At 45.1% G+C, this 19,870-nt stretch overlaps 1 protein-coding gene across 8 annotated transcripts in view; it reads right to left on the bottom strand.

Annotated features, from left to right (window-relative positions):
* The window catches only part of LOC121009620, a 36,097-nt gene extending 17,144 nt beyond the window's left edge, over positions 1-18,953 (bottom strand). For 5 of the 8 annotated variants that reach the window (XM_040442848.1, XM_040442855.1, XM_040442850.1 and 2 more), the window contains exon 1: positions 2,884-2,972. In XM_040442848.1, coding sequence (XP_040298782.1) covers positions 2,884-2,900 — 17 coding nt within the window. In that variant the 5' untranslated portion in view covers positions 2,901-2,972. Of the gene's footprint in view, positions 1-2,883; positions 3,088-18,206; positions 18,369-18,522 lie in introns of those variants that run through there. The other 3 variants (XM_040442849.1, XM_040442852.1, XM_040442853.1) reach the window with 3 other exon arrangements.
* Positions 18,954-19,870: the final 917 nt, after the last annotated feature.

Genomic DNA, 19,870 nt, shown 5'->3' with positions numbered 1-19,870 from the left:
GGCTCAGCTGGCTTAAACCCCCACTGATGTACCCGCTGGGCCCGGACCAACACGCTGGGCCCGGACCAACACATTCACCCCCAGTCTGGCAAAAATCTCACCTTTTACTTTCTGTTAGTCGGCCGCTTGATCGTCCGGCAAGTCAAAATATAACCACTGGGAATCGGATACCAGGAATGGAGCAACGACCTCAGCCCACTGGTCTCGGGGTAGCTTCTCCCTTGTGGCCACTTTCTCATACATCGCCAGGTAGGTTTCAATGTCGTCTGCGGGTGCCATCTTAGGAATCGCTGCACGGACTGCCTTCCGGGCATCGTGGACACTCGGGGTTGCTCCTGCTGTCTGCAAAGCCATCACATGTTGTAGCAGCAACTGGTTAGTCTCTTGCTGCTGCTTATTAGCCTCGCGTTGGTGCAGGTTTGTCGCCTGCTGCTGCAGATTAGCCTCCATGAGGGCCTTCACAACAGCCTCTATTTTGTCGTGGGGCATGGGTTGTAATACAGCTGGTTTAATGTATGACATACAACCGTGCCTGGAAAAATGCAGAAACCAAAAATATCGGCGTTCACGCCAGCCTCAGTGCTTGTGCCCGCATTCTCCACCTATTGTGGGGATTCACTCTGGTAGACAGGACAAGCGGACGCAGTATAGAGGCAAAGACCAGTTTGTAACTCAAAAGCTTCAGTGTTTTATTCACACTTATGGCAACAAAACAGTATGACAGTCCATTTGCAGTTTTGGTGTTCGTTCACACCTAGACAGTTCATACAGCAAAAACTGTCACCTTTTATCCTGGGTGTTAATCCACACCCGGTATAGCACAGGACAGTCCTCCTGGATTCAGGCCTCCGGCCTGGCACAAGGCTCAGATTCCACAAAGATTGCCAGGGCTCCAATGTCAGAGAGAGATCATCACCACCACCTGACACTGCTGGCTGTTTTTTATAGGCCTCTCAAAACCCTGCCTGGAATGTGGGGAGTAGTCACCCACCCAGCACTTTGGCTACTCCCAGTAAGAGCCGTCCCGCATCAGCTATTACAGCTATACTAAATAGCAAGGTTTCAAACAGCAACTGCTGCTGACACATGAAAACTGGCTCTTATTCCACCGAGGCCAGGAACCTCGGTGACACATACCTTCCCTCAACGACGGTCCCTTGCGCCATCCTACAGGCTTTTTTTTGTTTATTAATAAACTATTAATTTTAACCAACTGGGTGTGCAGCCTGAGTATGCGGCGTTTCTTTTTCTCCTATTTTTGCATGGCCATGTGTTGATGCCGTGGTTTGCACTCCTTGCTATATGTGGTCTGCCCCCTTATTCTATAGTCTTTGCCAGTTGGGGGGTGTACCTGCACAGACTCACTCTATCCAATCAGTGCTGCTATTTTCAGACTGTGCAGGTACACACCTCCAACTGGTTACCACCCCTCTGTACCCTCACTGCAGACTGCTAGCAATTCCTTCATAACTTCTAGTAGAAATAATAAAGGAACGGCACAACATAGAGACATAAGAATAGATGCTCCAGAATGGTTATTGCATGAGGAATGCATGAAGCTATTAAAACAGGAATGTCTTTTAAAGCATGTAGCCAGTGAAAATTCAGGCCCCTCCAGCCTCTGATTGACAGCTTTCTCCATATTATTGTGCACAGGGAGAAAACAGTCAATTGGCGGCTGGCAGGCTTCCAGAGGGTAGGCATGAATATAGTGAATACATCAGATTCCTCGCTGGCCGTGCGCTGCAAGGAATAAGATGTACGGTAAGTTATTTTAAAAGATAGCAAATTAACAAATAAGTGAGAGACTGCTTTAATGAGCTTCTCAGCGAGGGCAGCATAGAGCACTGTTTCTTAACCTGCTGTATAGGTCGGCATTATTACTTCTAGGGCATTCTAAGGGGGCTATATTATTACTGGGAGGCACTATGGTGGGCATACTACTGGAGGGGCATTATAGGAGACATTAGTAATACTGGGGAAAATATAAGTGAGCTTTTTTTTTTACTACTGTGGCATTATGGTGGGCTTTACTACTACTGGGGGCATTATAGGTGGGCACTGATACTACTAGAGGCACTATGGGGCATTATAGTGGGCTTTACTACTACTGGGTGCATTATAGGAGTAATTATTAGTACTAGCGAACCATCATGGGGAACATACTACTATGGGAGCATTACTACTTCTGGGGCACAATGGTGGACATTATTACTATTGGCAACACTTGGGGCACTATTACTGTGGGGGACACCCTAGCACAGTATCAGCTTAGCACAATTATTTTTGGTGGGCACTATGTTTACAGTACTATTACTGTCAGGGGCACTAGTTGCATGGCGCAATTATTTTTTAGGTCATTTTGTGGCAATTATTATTGAAGACGGCATCCACACCATGTAATCAACTCTAAGAACTACGCACAAGGAACTCCAGGGTTATTTTAGGCTATAGTAATTATTATATTATTACAATGGGCAGGATTTCACTTTTACATAACATCATGATAATTAATATGGAGATAATTAGATGGTGCTGGTCACCTGTTCAAATATTATCATTATGACTATTTTTATTATGTCATGTTATCCAATCATTAATCAGATAAAAACTATCCAAACACATTTCCCAATTCACACATGGCGACGATCTCAATTTAAAGGTATGGGTTCACCAATACATCAGGTGTGGTGTCATCTACAACCCCAGTTATATATGTATATATCTGGTAGGCCTGCTAATACCACAACACCTAAACCGCAACTTAACAGCAAGTCAACAACGATCTAAAAATTCCACATGAGACTAATAAACAGATAAGAACATGTATTATAATCAGATGATCGCTACATCGACAGTTTCCATGTCCAGTGCCTGTCCTACGTACCAGCGGTCCTCATCACGGGCCCACCTTATTCATACCCGGAGCGTAAATCACTGCGTGGGGGTGAAATGCCCAAGGTAGTCCTTATCGTCCAGGCAGCAGATCATCCATGCAGCAGACTATGGATTTCCACGTGGACACGGCTGTGGTGTGTTGTGAGGTTTCAGTTAGATTGCATCCAAAGTCCAGAGTAACGTCTCCCTGACACCGCGCCAAAACAAACAACATTACAACCGCACATTGCACTACTCTGCCTGGAGGTAAGGTGCTGATTGATCTATAAATAGTGGACACAGCACTACTCCCAGGACCAGAAGTGCTCATCCTGAGCATGCTGAAACTGCGCAAAAAACGCTACTAAGCCACCAGGTGATGGAGCTCCACGTGGCTTCCTTCCTTTGGGTGCACCTAGTATTGGTCCCATACTGTATGTCTCCACACTACTGTATGCATGAAGGCGGTAGGAGCATTCCAGCTCCCTAAGAACTCTGACGTGGCCATCATTGGTGCCAGGGCAGAACCTGCTTTCATCACTGAACACTTTTGGTTGCCATTGATGGTGACATCAGAGCTCACATGAGGACTGGAGAGCACCTACTGCCATCATGCATAGGGCGGACACACACGGCACCAACACCTGGTGTCATGGTGTGGGGCACCATTAGTTACCATGTTCGTAGAGGGAACATTGACCAGCCTTTGGTGTGTCTAGGACATTGTAGAACCAGTCTTACTGCCTTTGTTGACTCGGTTCAGAGACGTGGTGTTCCACCAAGATAATGGCCACCCAAACACGCCCATGCTACACAACATGGTCTTCAGGGTCTCCAGCAGCTCCCCTGGCCAGCTCTATCTCCAGATCTTTCCCCTATTGAGAATGTCTGGGACTCCATAAGGGGCCAGATCTCCATACACAGACACTAACAACAACTTTGCTTTGTTATAGGGCTGTGTAGCCACAGATCGATCAGGGTGTCCATGCTCACCCCTGTCCACTACCTAAAGCGCCTACAATGGGCATCTGAGTATCAGAACTGGACTATGGAGCAATAGAAGGAGATGGCCTGGTCCCATGAATCACATTTTAGATCATGTGGATTGCCAGGTGCTTTTATGTTACTTAACTGAGTAAAGAGATATCTCCAGGTGGACTTTGGGAAGAAGACAAGTTGGGTGAGGCAGCGTGTCGCCCTTCAAGGCAGAGGTATTCCCTAATGGCAGTGTCCCTTTCAGAAGGAAAATGCCCTGGCCACACTGCAAAAATAGTTCAGGAATGGTTTGAGGAACATGACAAAGAGGTTAAGGTGTCCATAGGACACCTTCAGAGGTCTTGTGCAGTCCCCACCTCGATAGGATAGAGTGTTCTTGGCAGCACAATTAGGACCTACACAATCTTAGGCAGGTCTAAAATGTGTAGGAGCCCTACTTTACTTGTTTTCCAGGGCCCAGTCCTCTTTATCTATAGAACTGTTCCTGGATGCTTATGCTAGCACTCCTCCTGCAGTTCTCCTGTACTGAGCTGAACTAGACAAAGTTCATGGAGAAAACACTGATATATGGTTCTGCAATGGTAGCATAAAGGTTTCATAATTTAGATGTCTGACGAGTCCCTATGATATGTCAGGATATGAGCAAAATGACAGTGACCTTATAGATGACAACACGTGGATCCATATCACTAAATATTCTGATGTTCTCACATATGCCAGGAAGTAGGTAGGTAGGTAGGTAGGTAAACATAAAGTAAATATTACATTTGGGTGTTTGAGTCCCCACAAGGTCTTCAGTACTTATTACGATTGTTGTTCGGTAAATTTGGGGCATGTAGTCCCCACTGTGAGAGTGACCGAGGGCCGCCCACTTATGGGCAATGCTTACCTAAGCCCCACTCCCATTTTCAGCCTGGGACAGACCAAATTTGCCAGGACTGTCTCTTAAAATTAGGGCAAATTGCCGCAAATTTGGGACTGTTGGTTACTATGGATCTCCATGACAAATAATGCTCCAGTCAGGAATCAGAACAGGAAATGTCCTCAGAACCTGGCAGTAGTGCAGCCTCAGGCTTTGGGCCTGTAACAACAACCGATCATCTCTCTTAACATATACATAAAGAAGACCCGTCAGCTCTCCTGACCTGTCTGCTTTAGTAACTACTTGCATCCCCCTTGTAATATTTCTGGAGCATCTATTCTTATGACTCTGTGTTGTGCTATTCGGCCTCTTTCACACGAGCGTGTCCGGATAAGGTCCGGATGCGTTGCGGCAAACCCGCGCGAGTAGGTACCCAATTGCAGTCAGTTTTGACTGCGATTGCGTTCCGTTTTTATCTCGCGGGTGTAATGCGTTTTACACGCGCGTGATAAAAAACTGAATGTGGTACCCAGACCCGAACTTCTTCACAGAAGGGTTCAAGGTTGTGTAGATTGTATTATTTTCCCTTATAACATGGTTATAAGGGAAAATAATAGCATTCTTAATACAGAATGCATAGTAAAATAGCGCTGGAGGGGTTAAAATAAATAAATAAAATAATTTAACTCACCTTAATCCACTTGTTCGCGCAACTGGCATCTCTTCTGTCTTGTTCTGTTAGGAATAGGACCTTTGATGACGTCACTACGCTCAACACATGGTCCGTCACATGATCTTTTACCATGGTGATGGACCATGTGATGAACGTAGTGACGTCATCAAAGGTCTTATTCCTCACAGAACAAGACAGAAGAGATGCCGGCTGCGCGAACAAGTGGACTAAGGTGAGTTTAATTTATTTATTTATTTTTTTAACCCCTCCAGCCCTATTGTACTATAAATTCTGTATTCAGAATGCTAATTTTTTCCCTTATAACCATGTTATAAGGGAAAATAATAAAGATCTGGTCCCCATCCCGATCGTCTCCTAGCAACCGTGCGTGAAAATCGCACCGCATCCGCACTTGCTTGCGATTTTCACGCAGCCCCATTTACTTCTATGGGGCCTGCGTTGCGTGAAAAACGCACAAAATAGAGCATGCTGCGATTTTCACGCAACGCACAAGTGATGCGTGAAAATTTACCGCTCATGTGCACAGCCCCATAGAAATGAATGGGTCCGGATTCAGTGCGGGTGCAATGCGTTCAACTCACGCATTGCACCCGCGTGGAAAACTCGCCCGTGCTAGAAGTTATGAATGAATTATTAGCAGTTTGCAGTGACGGTCCAGCTGGGTGTTATCAGTTGGGGGTGTTTTTCTGCACATCTAGGACACCCCCCAATCTCTCAGTGTTGTCCATTGATATACAGGGTCACCTCTAGGTGGCACTAGAGCCGGTTTTTGTCTTTCTGGGGCAGAGCTATTTTGCATATTTTGCATAGGATTTTCTTCACCAGGGGCCAGGGTTCAGTTCATTGCCCCAGTCCTGAAACGAAATACCTCAGCCAACACATGCCCTGGTGGCACCCTTAACTATGCCGGTGCATTGGCTTTAGGACTCCCTAACCGCTGAATCTCTTCAAGGAGAATCAGTTCCTCCCAAGGGTCAAAACATCTCCACCATGCAATGATGCCTCCTAGGAAAGGAGCAATCTGGTTGTTGTTTCTACTTGCAACACTTCCACCATGCAATGATGCCCCCTAGTAAGGGGGCAATCTGGTAGTTGTTTTTTTCCAACTTTTTTTTTTTTTTTTGCTTTTGATGCCGAAAAAGATCAAGGATCCCTATGAAAATGAATTGCAGATAACGCCCCATTCTTTTTGGACCCTCTTGTCGGCTCAGCAGCCGCCCAGGAGAAGTGTCAGGACAGACCTCAGACTGAAGCGTGTTATTTCAAGGGACCTATGGGAATCACAGCTTCGTGCCAACGATCCCAAGCAACATAGACCTGGGGCTGTCAGGAGAATACTGGATTGTGTTATGTAAAAACCTGCATGACTCCAACTGTCTGCGAAACCACAAATAATTATCTGCCGTTCTCATTCCAAGTAATGAGTGTAATCACATAGACAATAAAGAGGGGGGGGGGGGATATCCTTAAAATCACCCCACCACTCCCAGACAGACTGTGAAGACATAGCACAATGTGCAGCACCACAACGTATCAGGAACACCAGTAATATCAACGTAAGGAATAACGCTGACCATACACATTACAGGGGGTTTTACAGGAGTAGAAGTCCTATCCTCAGCAGAGGAGTAGTAGTCCTATCCTCAGTAGAAGAGTAGAAGTCCTATCCTCAGTAGAGGAGTAGTAGTCCTATCCTCAGTAGAAGAGTAGTAGTCCTATCCTCAGGATAGGTCTTCAATATCTGATCAGTGGGGGTCCCACACCCAGCACCCCCACCGATTAGTTGCTTGAAGAGGTTGAAGACCGCCGCAGCTTCCTCCTAGGCCAGTGACATCACGTTCGTCAGTTACATAGACTATTTACAGCTTGGTACCAATCAAGTGAAAGGGCCTGGGCTGCAATACCAAGCACGGCCACTATACAACGTGGGGCTCTGTGCTTGGTAAGCTGAAACAGGCAATCAACGGGGGTCCCGGGTGTCGGGCCACCACAGCTTAGAGGATTGGCAATCAATAGCAAACTCCCGGAAAACTCTTATAATGTTAGCCTAACCTTCTAACCCCCTGATTTTAATGAGACCAGCCCAGCCGACCATGTAATTCGTATGGGGGTATCCCAACTTTCTCTGGACAGCAGATATTGGAGGAAAGTAGAATTTGGCTGTAGGATTTGAACATTCAGTTCTTTTGTTCATAGGGAAGATTGGCCGCCGCCAGAGGAGTCTGGCAGCGGAGTACTTCCTTCTCCCAATTTTGGGCATTTGCAGCTCTGCGACAGAAAAACTGCAGCAGAAAGGACATACCCCCTGAAAAAGGTCATGGAACTCTTGAGAAAGGACATGCTCCTTGAGAAAGGACGGGCCACCCGAGAAAGGACGCACCCTTTTGAGAAAGGACTCATCCCTTGCGAAAGGACAACCCTCCAGAAAGGACAACCCTCCAGAAAGGACATGTCTCTGCGTTGCCAACAGGTTTTCTAGGCCTGCTCTATGACCTGTGCAGAGGTCATTGTACAAGGAAAGAATAGATAAGCTTTGACAATTGCCTTTTCTGAATAGTGGATCCTGTCGTATCTGTCATTCTAATCCTGCCTGTAATGATATCACCTATGTGTATAGATAAGCAGATAACTGCAGTGAAGTGATCAGTATTGACCAAAAAGTGGCGTCTATTATTAGGCTTAGTGCAAAAACGGCAGGATTTCTTTTTTTGTTTAAATAAGACATTGACATGGAAAATTAAAAGTAAAATAATTTTGAATTCTAAAAACATTAAAATGTGATTTAAACAATAGGTCATTTTCTGATGGCACATTCCCTTTAAATAAATCTAGCAGAGCAACCGGAGCAATGAATGGGGAGATCTCAGGATCCATGTGAGGTACAGGGCTGGTTCTAGCTTTGTAGGAGATTGTCATGTCCTATATAATGTCTGATTTTATTTTTTACATTAATCATGGGATCGCCACTTTAATCAAGGTTAAAGGAAAAACTGTGTTATGCCTGATGCAGCGCCAGAGGGGACTGGCATTCATATTGGTATCACTATGTCACCCCCTCTGGACATGCATTGTGCATAACACGGCGTATACTTTTACCTGGAGCATTCCTTTAGTTTTAATAGTTCATCATGTGACCTGAGTGGCAGTAGTCACTAACACTAAAGAGATAGACATACACTATGGGGGTTTGGTGGTTTTATCCATTTTACTTCTTATACTATATACAGTACAGACCAAAAGTTTGGACACACCTTCTCATTCAAAGAGTTTTCTTTATTTTCATGACTATGAAGGCATCAAAACTATGAATTAACACATGTGGAATTATATACATAACAAACAAGTGTGAAACAACTGAAAATATGTCATATTCTAGGTTCTTCAAAGTAGCCACCTTTTGCTTTGATTACTGCTTTGCACACTCTTGGCATTCTCTTGATGAGCTTCAAGAGGTAGTCCCCTGAAATGGTCTTCCAACAGTCTTGAAGGAGTTCCCAGAGATGCTTAGCACTTGTTGGCCCTTTTGCCTTCACTCTGCGGTCCAGCTCACCCCAAACCATCTCCATTGGGTTCAGGTCCGATGACTGTGGAGGCCAGGTCATCTGGCGCAGCACCCCATAACTCTCCTTCATGGTGAAATAGCCCTTACTTTCAAAGTTTTCCCAATTTTTCGGCTGACTGACTGACCTTCATTTCTTAAAGTAATGATGGCCACTCGTTTTTCTTTACTTAGCTGCTTTTTTCTTGCCATAATACAAATTCTAACAGTCTATTCAGTAGGACTATCAGCTGTGTATCCACCTGACTTCTCCTCAACGTAACTGATGGTCCCAACCCCATTTATAAGGCAAGAAATCCCACTTATTAAACCTGACAGGGCACACCTGTGAAGTGAAAACCATTTCAGGGGACTACCTCTTGAAGCTCATCAAGAGAATGCCAAGAGTGTGCAAAGCAGTAATCAAAGCAAAAGGTGGCTACTTTGAAGAACCTAGAATATGACATATTTTCAGTTGTTTCACACTTGTTTGTTATGTATATAATTCCACATGTGTTAATTCATAGTTTTGATGCCTTCATAGTCATGAAAATAAAGAAAACTCTTTGAATGAGAAGGTGTGTCCCAACTTTTGGTCTGTACTGTATATATATATCTATATAGGCTCATTTATCAAACTGGTGTAAAGTAGAACTGTTTTAGTTGCCCATAGCAACCAATCAGATTCCACCTTTCATTTTGGACAGCTCCTTTGGAAAATGAAAGGAGGAATCTGATTGGTTGCTAGGGGCAGCTAAGCCAGTTGTACTTTGATAAATGACTATATATATAATATGTACACACAGTATAAGAAGCAAAATGGATTAAACAACAAAACTTTATTAACTCTAGGCAAACAAATTACATTTGACCACAGTTCACGTCACTGGAAACAGAGCGTTGCATGCTGGGAGATGTCGTTTCTAACTACCATACATCTAACAACCCGGGAGATTGTGTACTAACTAGGAATCGTCAGGAATGAAATGAGAGATCCTTCATCCCATAAATATAGGATTTAATGGCTGGCTGTAGGAGTGGTGGTTAATGCGTGAAGCGGCCATGTTTGAACGTTCCTCTCTTTATAGGAGGTGACACTTTTGCCTCCTTTCATGTGGCCAGGTTTATGGGGCTTTGGCAAACACCAATTATGTTTACACGGTGAAAATTGCAGATATTCCAGGGATAATGATTAACCCCTTGGACCCAGCCAAGTTTTTTTTTTTTTTTTTTTTACATTTTCAATTCACATAGCCGTAGGGGGGTTTTGTATTTGTTAATTTTACATTATTTTTACCTTTTGACCTCACAGTACAAGTTAACGTTTTAGTATTTAAATTTACTAACTGGTGGTCACTCAGGACCTATCTACGTTTTTGGATCATGTACTGTTTATTAAATTAAATCTTCACTTTTATTTCATATTTTTAATATATATGTAGTATTTTTACACTTAGAACATAACTACTAAACTATAGACGTTAAAACTCCCAGTGATGCGGTCTTACTCAATTTATTCCTACCTATATGCTCAATGATTCGCTGTTGTAGCTGGCTTGTATCAATGGACTAAACAGCAGAGGGGAAGGTAAGTGGAAACAGAGGGGGAGGGGTAGGAACATGTGACGGATAGTGAAGATAAGTGAGGTACTTTATGAATAGGTTAGAGGTGGTGTTGCTGTGTAGTAGCTTTATTATACGCTCCTATATACTCTGGAGCGTTAATCTACTGTGTGATAGATTTACTTCACTTTTGTTTGTAATTGTTGCAGCCTCTGCTGCTCTTATTTTTCCTCCTCCTGTTCAGCTGCTACTCATATTTCTCCTCTTCCCTCTCTATCTGTTATATAACCTGTCCTATGTTGATTCTATTGCTGCCGCCTGCTATATGACTCTGTAGATGTGCCCATATATTTGAGCATACTGCCGCTATTTCACTGCCTAAAACCTAAACACTCCTACACTCTGCTTCCCGACATGTTTCGCTGTGTAACCAGCGTCTTCATGGCATAAAGCATGTGTATAACTGTTTAGTCCATTGATACAAGCCAGCTACAACAGCGAATCATTGAGCATATAGGTAGGAATAAATTGAGTAAGACCGCATCACTGGGAGTTTTAACGTCTATAGTTTAGTAGTTATGTTCTAAGTGTAAAAATACTACATATATATTAAAAATATGAAATAAAAGTGAAGATTTAATTTAATAAACAGTACATGATCCAAAAACGTAAATAGGTCCTGAGTGACCACCAGTTGTATTTGTTAATGGCACCATTTAATTTACCATATCTTGTAAAACAGGAAATATGTTATTTGCGGGGTTAAAATTACAAAAAAAAATTTTACATATCACAAAAAAAAATCGAAAATAAGCAATATACTGACACTTTCTGTTCTGTAGAAATCACTTCTCAACAGTTGTTACCATCACAGACAGATAACACCTCTGTATACATAACTCAAGATCACATCATTCACAATAGGTGATAGCTTATCTACTCCCCCTCCCTGCACAATGACATCAGCACAGGTCACAGAGCATGCCCATACCACTCTCCCATAGAAGTCAACGAACATTTCCTGTCCGTTGTGTCCATAGTCCATGTGGCTGCTGTAAAGCATATCTGGAAATGCTGTTAACAGCTGCTCAGGCAAGATGGCCGCCCCAGTGATCATGTATAGAAAATAAAATAAAATAAAAAACAGGTTAGAAAAAAGGAATATGTAAAAAATATAGGTGATACATTCGCTCAAGACAGGTGCAGTGGTTTAAAGTACACCTGGCCTCGCATGCCTGCTCATAGCTGCTCCCTAAAAGTGCCTTCATGGGGAAGCAGAATTGCAGAAGCGCGTTCCCCTTCCCCATCCTAACTGCTGCATCTGGGGCACCATCTATGAGAGCACCGAACTCCTCCAACACAAAGGAACAGCACAGAACTCAAGGGGAAGGGTCTGGAGGTCTTACAGCCCCAAGTATTAGGATCGTCCTAGGTGTCCACAAACAGCGCCCCCTGCTGATCAAATTATCATGAAAACAAACACATTTCTATATAACTAAACAGTGTTTTTTGAACATAGCTGTCCATTGTATTAAACCACAAAAACATGCAAAACAACTTCCCGAACACAATACAGCATTATTACGGATGAAGCACGATAAGATATGTCAAAGCTTGTGCCAAGATGGGCGTTACAGGGCACTTTCTAGTAAAGACGTTCTCTGGAAATGACTGATAGCTAATCGTTTTCACAGTACCTGTTAAGGGATAAGCCTCTTTTTGCATAGTCATAGAACAAACAGAAGGGTCAATAGTTCCAACGTCGCCCCATTATCTATCATTTAAATCTTCCGCCCAAGCGATCGGACCCGGCCCTACACACATCCAATGACCAGAACTAATGAGAGCAAAACTTCCAGCGTCACATTATGAATTGTATGTACATGCTCCAGCAATACGAAGAGCGCGGAGAAGCAGATTTCACAAATTGCAATGCAAAGGGTAAGATCTGGGGCAAATCTGCTACAAAATCTGTGACCAAAACCCAAAGTTACACATGAAGATTTGGCATGGAAAAGCAGCAAAATCCATACAGAAAATCTTTAAAAACTACACTGCTGTCTGCATGTATCTATAAAGCATGACATTATTCTGCTGGCCTTTGAAGCAGCTGATTGATATTGTGCTGTTATGACAGTAAAGGGACTGTTCATGAAGTTTGTTTGGGCCCCTCCCTTCGAAAGCAACCAAGATACACAATTCATACAATATACATGTAAGACATATACACTGACACATCAGGCACGTACCGCATGCACAGGATATGTATGCGCACAATTCACGTTAGTCACATGACACATGCTTGGTGAGTCTTACTCAATGCATGTCACCCACAAACATTCTACAGCTATTAAACACACACCTATCACACATTAGATACTTGCCGCACACACATGCCTATCACACATTAGATACTTGCCGCACACACACCTCACACATTAGATACTTGCCGCACACACACCTCACACAATAAATACTCACCACACACACCTATCACACATTAGATACTTACCGCACACACCTCACACATTAGATACTCACCACACACACATGCCTATCACACATTAGATTCTTGCTGCATACACACCTATCACACATTAGATACTGGACGCACGCACATACAGTACAGACCAAAAGTTGGGACACACCTTCTCATTCAAAGAGTTTTCTTTATTTTCATGACTATGAAGGCATCAAAACTATGAATTAACACATGTGGAATTATATACATAACAAACAAGTGTGAAACAACTGAAAATATGTAATATTCTAGGTTCTTCAAAGTAGCCACCTTTTGCTTTGATTACTGCTTTGCACACTCTTGGCATTCTCTTGATGAGCTTCAAGAGGTAGTCCCCTGAAATGGTCTTCCAACAGTCTTGAAGGAGTTCCCAGAGATGCTTAAGCACTTGTTGGCCCTTTTGCCTTCACTCTGCGGTCCAGCTCACCCCAAACCATCTCGATTGGGTTCAGGTCCGGTGACTGTGGAGGCCAGGTCATCTGGCGCAGCAGCCCATCAATCTCCTTCATGGTCAAATAGCCCTTACTTTCAAAGTTTTCCCAATTTTTCGGCTGACTGACCTTTCATTTCTTAAAGTAATGATGGCCACTCGTTTTTCTTTACTTAGCTGCTTTTTTCTTGCCATAATACAAATTCTAACAGTCTATTCAGTAGGACTATCAGCTGTGTATCCACCTGACTTCTCCTCAACGCAACTGATGGTCCCAACCCCATTTATAAGGCAAGAAATCCCACTTATTAAACCTGACAGGGCACACCTGTGAAGTGAAAACCATTTCAGGGGACTACCTCTTGAAGCTCATCAAGAGAATGCCAAGAGTGTGCAAAGCAGTAATCAAAGCAAAAGGTGGCTACTTTGAAGAACCTAGACTATGACATATTTTCAGTTGTTTCACACTTGTTTGTTATGTATATAATCCCACATGTGTTAATTCATAGTTTTGATGCCTTAAGTGTGAATCTGCAATTTTCATAGTCATGAAAAAAAAGAAAGCTCTTTGAATGAGAAGGTGTGTCCAAACTTTTGGTCTGTACTGTACATATAAAACATTAGATACTTGCCGCACACACCTTACACATTAGATACTTACCGCACACACACACACCTATCACACATTAGATACGCCTCCAATTTAGTCTAAAATCTACTGGTAAATATCCTTCTGATGTAAGCAGAGGCTGCTGAAGGACCTGTGGTCACATGACCTGTTTGAGCAGGTCCTTAAGTCACATTAGGAGAGAAACAAGTGTGTGCAGAGCTGAAGGAGACTAACCCAGAGTTATCATGGTGTGGTGGTTTGCAGTACAGCCTAAGACCGGAGGTCTCTGGAGAGACGAGAGTCAGTGTGAGTACAGCACCTGTGCGGGAGGGCACCTGATACAGTAACTGCCTGTAGAATTCTATTCAGTGCCAGCGCCATAGTTATACAGTATGCACCTAAGGACATGCTTCTCATACAGTAAATTCTCAGTGTCGCCATCCGCCTGCACCTTACACCCAGATCCTTCTCTACAAGTGACTCTCCCAGTTTTACTCCCCCCAGGACATATGATGCATGCAGAATATTACTACCCGGATGCATAACTTTACATTTATCCACATTGAACCTCGTGGATGCCCAAACACTGCAAGTCGGTGAGCTGAATGATATCCTAATGGTGGTCGTAGCTGAGCGCACAGCATTGGGGGCACGGCGGGCGTCAGCCCTCTGCTTTTTATTCGGATGACGGCTACCTAATGGGCACAGCTGCCTGAAGATAATAGATAATCTGCTTTTATGTAGATGGGGCACACCCATGTCCTGACTGTGTACTTACAGCTTCAATGTTATATGCACAAGTCCCGTGTGTCATCAATAAACAGTTCCTCTGGGGCCAAGTCTCCTGCAGAGCATTACACGCCAGCCAGACCTGGGCTGAAGGAAGAGGCTGCAGTCCTGGCCCAGACATCTAACCCTGTCTGACACCCGGCCAAAGACGCCGGGTAAATATTTGCTCTCAGCATCAGCTGCTGCAGGCAGGGCAGACACAGAGAAACATTGCAAAAGCAGGGGACTAGGCCGGATCAAGCATCAGCTCTTGGAACAAGGACTGGCTGTATGCAGTGATGTCATGACAAGCAAGGCTTGCGCCTAAACAATTAGAGCGACAGGCCGTCATCACCTATATCCTATCTGCTTACAAAGGATTAGTCGCTGCAGGTTGCTCGCTGGCAAACAGGGTGAAAAGTGCATCGGCCGCTAATCATGGTTTATGCGATCCTGGGGCGCGTGCACTGGAAATAGAAGCACTACCGGGAGCCTGCAGCCACCTCCATTGCCGCTTACAGCCATTACATTGCCAATAGCACCTGCCAGGATTGCACTGGCCATTTGGACATGAGGGTAGGGTATGTCTGACAGCCCATGTCAGATTCAAAAAGATTTAAAGGGGTTGTTACGGTTAGAAAAACATGGCTGCTTTCTTTAAAATAAAAACAAAACAGCGCCACCCCTGGCCCCAGGTTGTGTGCGGTATTGTAGCTCAGTCTCATTCACTTTAGTGTAGCTGAGCTGCAGTACCAGACACAGACAGTGAACAGGTGTGGAGCTGTTTCAGGGACAAAGCAGCCATGTTTTTGTTTAACCATAACAACCCCTTTAAGTGCAGGTTCTGCAAAAACGCAATAAATGCCGTTCAGACTACTACTGTGCTTGTAAGGAACCCATGGGCAATGCTGGGGGAGGGAGGGTGGAGGGAAGACACTTTTGTCGCCTCCACACATTTTTGCCCACAAGTGGTATCTGCAATCAGGTATCCCCTCAATATACAGGATATGGCTATAAAATGAGGAGATAAGGGGCCGCCAGACCTTCAGCACTGCTCATTTACAGACAATCAGACGAAAACATAATATGTGGCTCACGTACAGAGAAGCCTTTTCCATGCAGATGCTGCACAGTACATACATCGGCTCCCAGTCCTCCCCCCAGCAGGTGCACAACATTTCACCCCCCAGTTATCTCTTCTGTCCCACTAATCCGGGATCTTCCATCAACACCAGGAGGATTTCTGATAACCATCTTGACCAAACGCACTACTACACTCGCCTGCTCTGTGATACTCGCCTGCTCTGCGATATATGCTTGCTCTGCGATACCCACCTGCTCTGATACCTGCTTGCTCCCTTATACCCACCTGCTCTGATACCTGCTTGTTCCCTAATACCCGCCTGCTCTGATTCCTGCTTGCTCCCTTATACCCGCCTGCTCTGATTCCTGCTTGCTCCCTTATACCCGCCTGCTCTGATTCCTGCTTGTTCGCTAATACATGCCTGCTCTGATTCCTGCTTGCTCCCTAATACCTGCTTGCTCTGAGCTTGCTTTCTCCCCAATACCCGCCTGCTCTGATTCCTGCTTGCTCCCTAATACCTGCCTGCTCTGATTCTTGCTTGCTCCCTAATACCTGCCTGCTCTGATTCCTGCTTGCTCCCTAATACCTGCCTGCTCTGATTCCTGCTTGCTCCCTAATACCTGCCTGCTCTGATTCTTGCTTGCTCCCTAATACCTGCCTGCTATGATTCTTGCTTGCTCCCTAATACCTGCCTGCTCGGATTCCTGCTTGCTCCCTTATACCTGCCTGCTATGATTCTTGCTTGCTCCCTAATACCTGCCTGCTATGATTCTTGCTTGCTACCTAATACCTGCCTGCTATGATTCTTGCTTGCTCCCTAATACCTGCCTGCTCTGATTCTTGCTTGCTCCCTAATACCTGCCTGCTCTGATTCTTGCTTGCTCCCTAATACCTGCCTGCTCGGATTCCTGCTTGCTCCCCGATACCTGCCTGCTATGATTCCTGCTTGCTCCCTAATACCTGCCTGCTCTGATTCTTGCTTGCTCCCTAATACCTGCCTGCTCTGATTCTTGCTTGCTCCCTAATACCTGCCTGCTATGATTCTTGCTTGCTCCCTAATACCTGCCTGCTCGGATACCTGCTTGCTCCCTTATACCCGCCTGCTCTGATACCTGCTTGTTCCCTAATACCCGCCTGCTCTGATTCCTGCTTGCTCCCTAATACCCGCCTGCTCTGATTCCTGCTTGTTCGCTAATACATGCCTGCTCTGATTCCTGCTTGCTCCCTAATACCTGCTTGCTCTGAGCTTGCTTGCTCCCTAATACCCGCCTGCTCTGATTCCTGCTTGCTCCCTAATACCTGCCTGCTCTGATTCTTGCTTGCTCCCTAATACCTGCCTGCTCTGATTCCTGCTTGCTCCCTAATACCTGCCTGCTCTGATTCTTGCTTGCTCCCTAATACCTGCCTGCTATGATTCCTGCTTGCTCCCTTATACCTGCCTGCTATGATTCTTGCTTGCTCCCTAATACCTGCCTGCTCTGATTCTTGCTTGCTCCCTAATACCTGCCTGCTCTGATTCTTGCTTGCTCCCTAATACCTGCCTGCTCTGATTCCTGCTTGCTCCCTTATACCTGCCTGCTCTGATTCCTGCTTGCTCCCTTATACCTGCCTGCTCTGATTCCTGCTTGCTCCCTTATACCTGCCTGCTCTGATTCCTGCTTGCTCCCTAATACCTGCCTGCTATGATTCTTGCTTGCTCCCTGATACCCACACGCTACGATTCCTGCTTGCTCTGTGTTTAGCATTAGGTATAAAGATCTGACGTGCATCCTGGAGATGTTACGTATACATGCATGATCTCAATATATAAGGTATTAGCAGGGACGACTACAGATGTAGCAGAGCTGAATTTGCCATTTAACTTTTTAGACCTTTGACGGCTATGTAGTAAATGTACCTGCAGTCCTATGCAAAAACGTTAGATAATACATGGTTCTTTTTGTGAGCTGTGCCAACCTCAGCTCAGCTACACCCCCGATGCACAGACCTAGCATGACCGCGTTTTGTCATTTGGAACAATTCCTGGTGTAGGACTGCAGTTAAACCTGCCAAGTTATCTTAATTCAGAGTCATAGATATGCACAAAAGAAACAGCCGCAAGCTCAGCTCTGCTACATCTGCTGTCTTCTAAATGAGACCTACCCAGCACAGCAATAAACGGAGCAGAGCTGTGTTTTTTTTAACTCTTCCATTGCCTGTCCACGCAGTCTTATGTAAACCCAGCCAATACACTGCTACAGAACACTGAATGGTGTTCCCTTACCCTTAAATCCCTAGCGTCAGGTGGGATCCTCAGCCGGGGATGCTTCCCGAGGATGGGCTTGCTGACATTTCTGGTGCTGTCTCTCTCCTGGGGAGGGACGGCTATAGACACTCCCAGAGAGGACGTACAGAATGAGGTTACCTGAGCCAGGTAAAGAGGAGGCTCCGTCTCTCACACGCTACCCAGCAGACCGCAGCTCGTGCAAACAGAGTGCTTAACCCCTTGTGTGCCAGAAACCTCCCCCTATGATAGCTGGATGGGAATTCTTATAATATCTACTTACAGCATCCACAGGGAACTGGTGCAAGGGTCTTACAGCATCCACAGGGGACTGGTGCAAGGGTCTTACAGCATCCACAGGGGACTGGTGCAGAGGTCCAACAGCATCCACAGGGGACTGGTGGAGGGGTCCAACAGCATCCACAAAGGACTGGTGGAGGGGTCCAACAGCATCCACAGGGGACTGGTGCAGAGGTCCAACAGCATCCACAGGGGACTGGTGCAGTGGTCCTACAGCATCCACAGGGGACTGGTGCAGTGGTCCTACAGCATCCACAGGGGACTCGTGCAGGGGGTCTTACAGCATCCACAGGGGACTAGTGAAGGGGTCTTACAGCATCCACAGGGGACTGGTGCAGGGTCCAACAGCATCCACAGGAGACTTGTGCAGTGTTCCCGCATCGACTCTTGTCTTCAAACTATAATTTGCCGCTTTGTGCTGCTTTCCATTTACACAATGCCAGGAGGCTGCTGATAAAGAGACAGTCACACGGATGATGAGTCACATACAAATAACCGGGAAAACAAGGGGCAGATAAAGAACAAGTAAACAGGTCTGTAAGCCGATCCTGCACGAGAAAGAGGAGCATATTGTGTGCTACATAACGAAAACACAATACCTGCTCTGATGGCGAGACCGGTTCTTTATTCCCTTTTAGGCCATGTTTGTTTCAGCCATTGTTATGGAGTGTGATGATAACACGAAGGACCAAACACGGAAGATGTGTGATGGTGAATCCCAAAGAACTCAAATGGTCAAACAGTATTTTGTAGGCTCCCCCTTGTGGTGGCTGCAGGAAGCCAGAATTTGTATTATTTGACTGTCTATGCAGGGAATTTGGAGTTAATTATCAGAAAAACTGAAAATCAGAGCTCCACCTAAAAAGGCATGATGTTAAAAAGGGGGACACTCACTCGTCAGCTCTCCTGATATTCTATCAAATAATTTTATCCCCCAGGAAACTCTGGAGGAGCTTTTATTATAATGTTGTGCTGTACTGTTCCTCTGTTATTCCAAATAGAAGATAAAGGGGTTATCGTGATTAATGTAAAAAACTGAAAATGACATCATACAGTACATGACAATCTCCTACAAAGCTAGAACCAGCCCTGTACCTCACATGGATCCAGAGATCTCCCCATTCATTTCTCCAATTTGATTTGTTAGTTTCCCTGCAGACTGGCATTTCTAGGGTTGCGTCCTTACTGCAGCAGCTCTCTCTCTATCACAGCTCATGGGGTCTGTCCTTTCTGCAGCAGATCTCTCTCTATCACAGCTCAGGGGGTTTGTCCTTTCTGCAGCAGCTCTCTCCCTATCACAGCTCAGGGGGCATGTCCTTTCTGCAGCAGCTCTCTCTCTATCACAGCTCAGGGGGTCTGTCCTT

Source organism: Bufo bufo, chromosome 8 (genome assembly GCF_905171765.1).
Source record: "Bufo bufo chromosome 8, aBufBuf1.1, whole genome shotgun sequence".
Taxonomy (NCBI): domain Eukaryota; kingdom Metazoa; phylum Chordata; class Amphibia; order Anura; family Bufonidae; genus Bufo; species Bufo bufo.
Note: the sequence above shows the minus strand (reverse complement) of the source record. Positions and strands in the feature narration are given on the sequence as shown.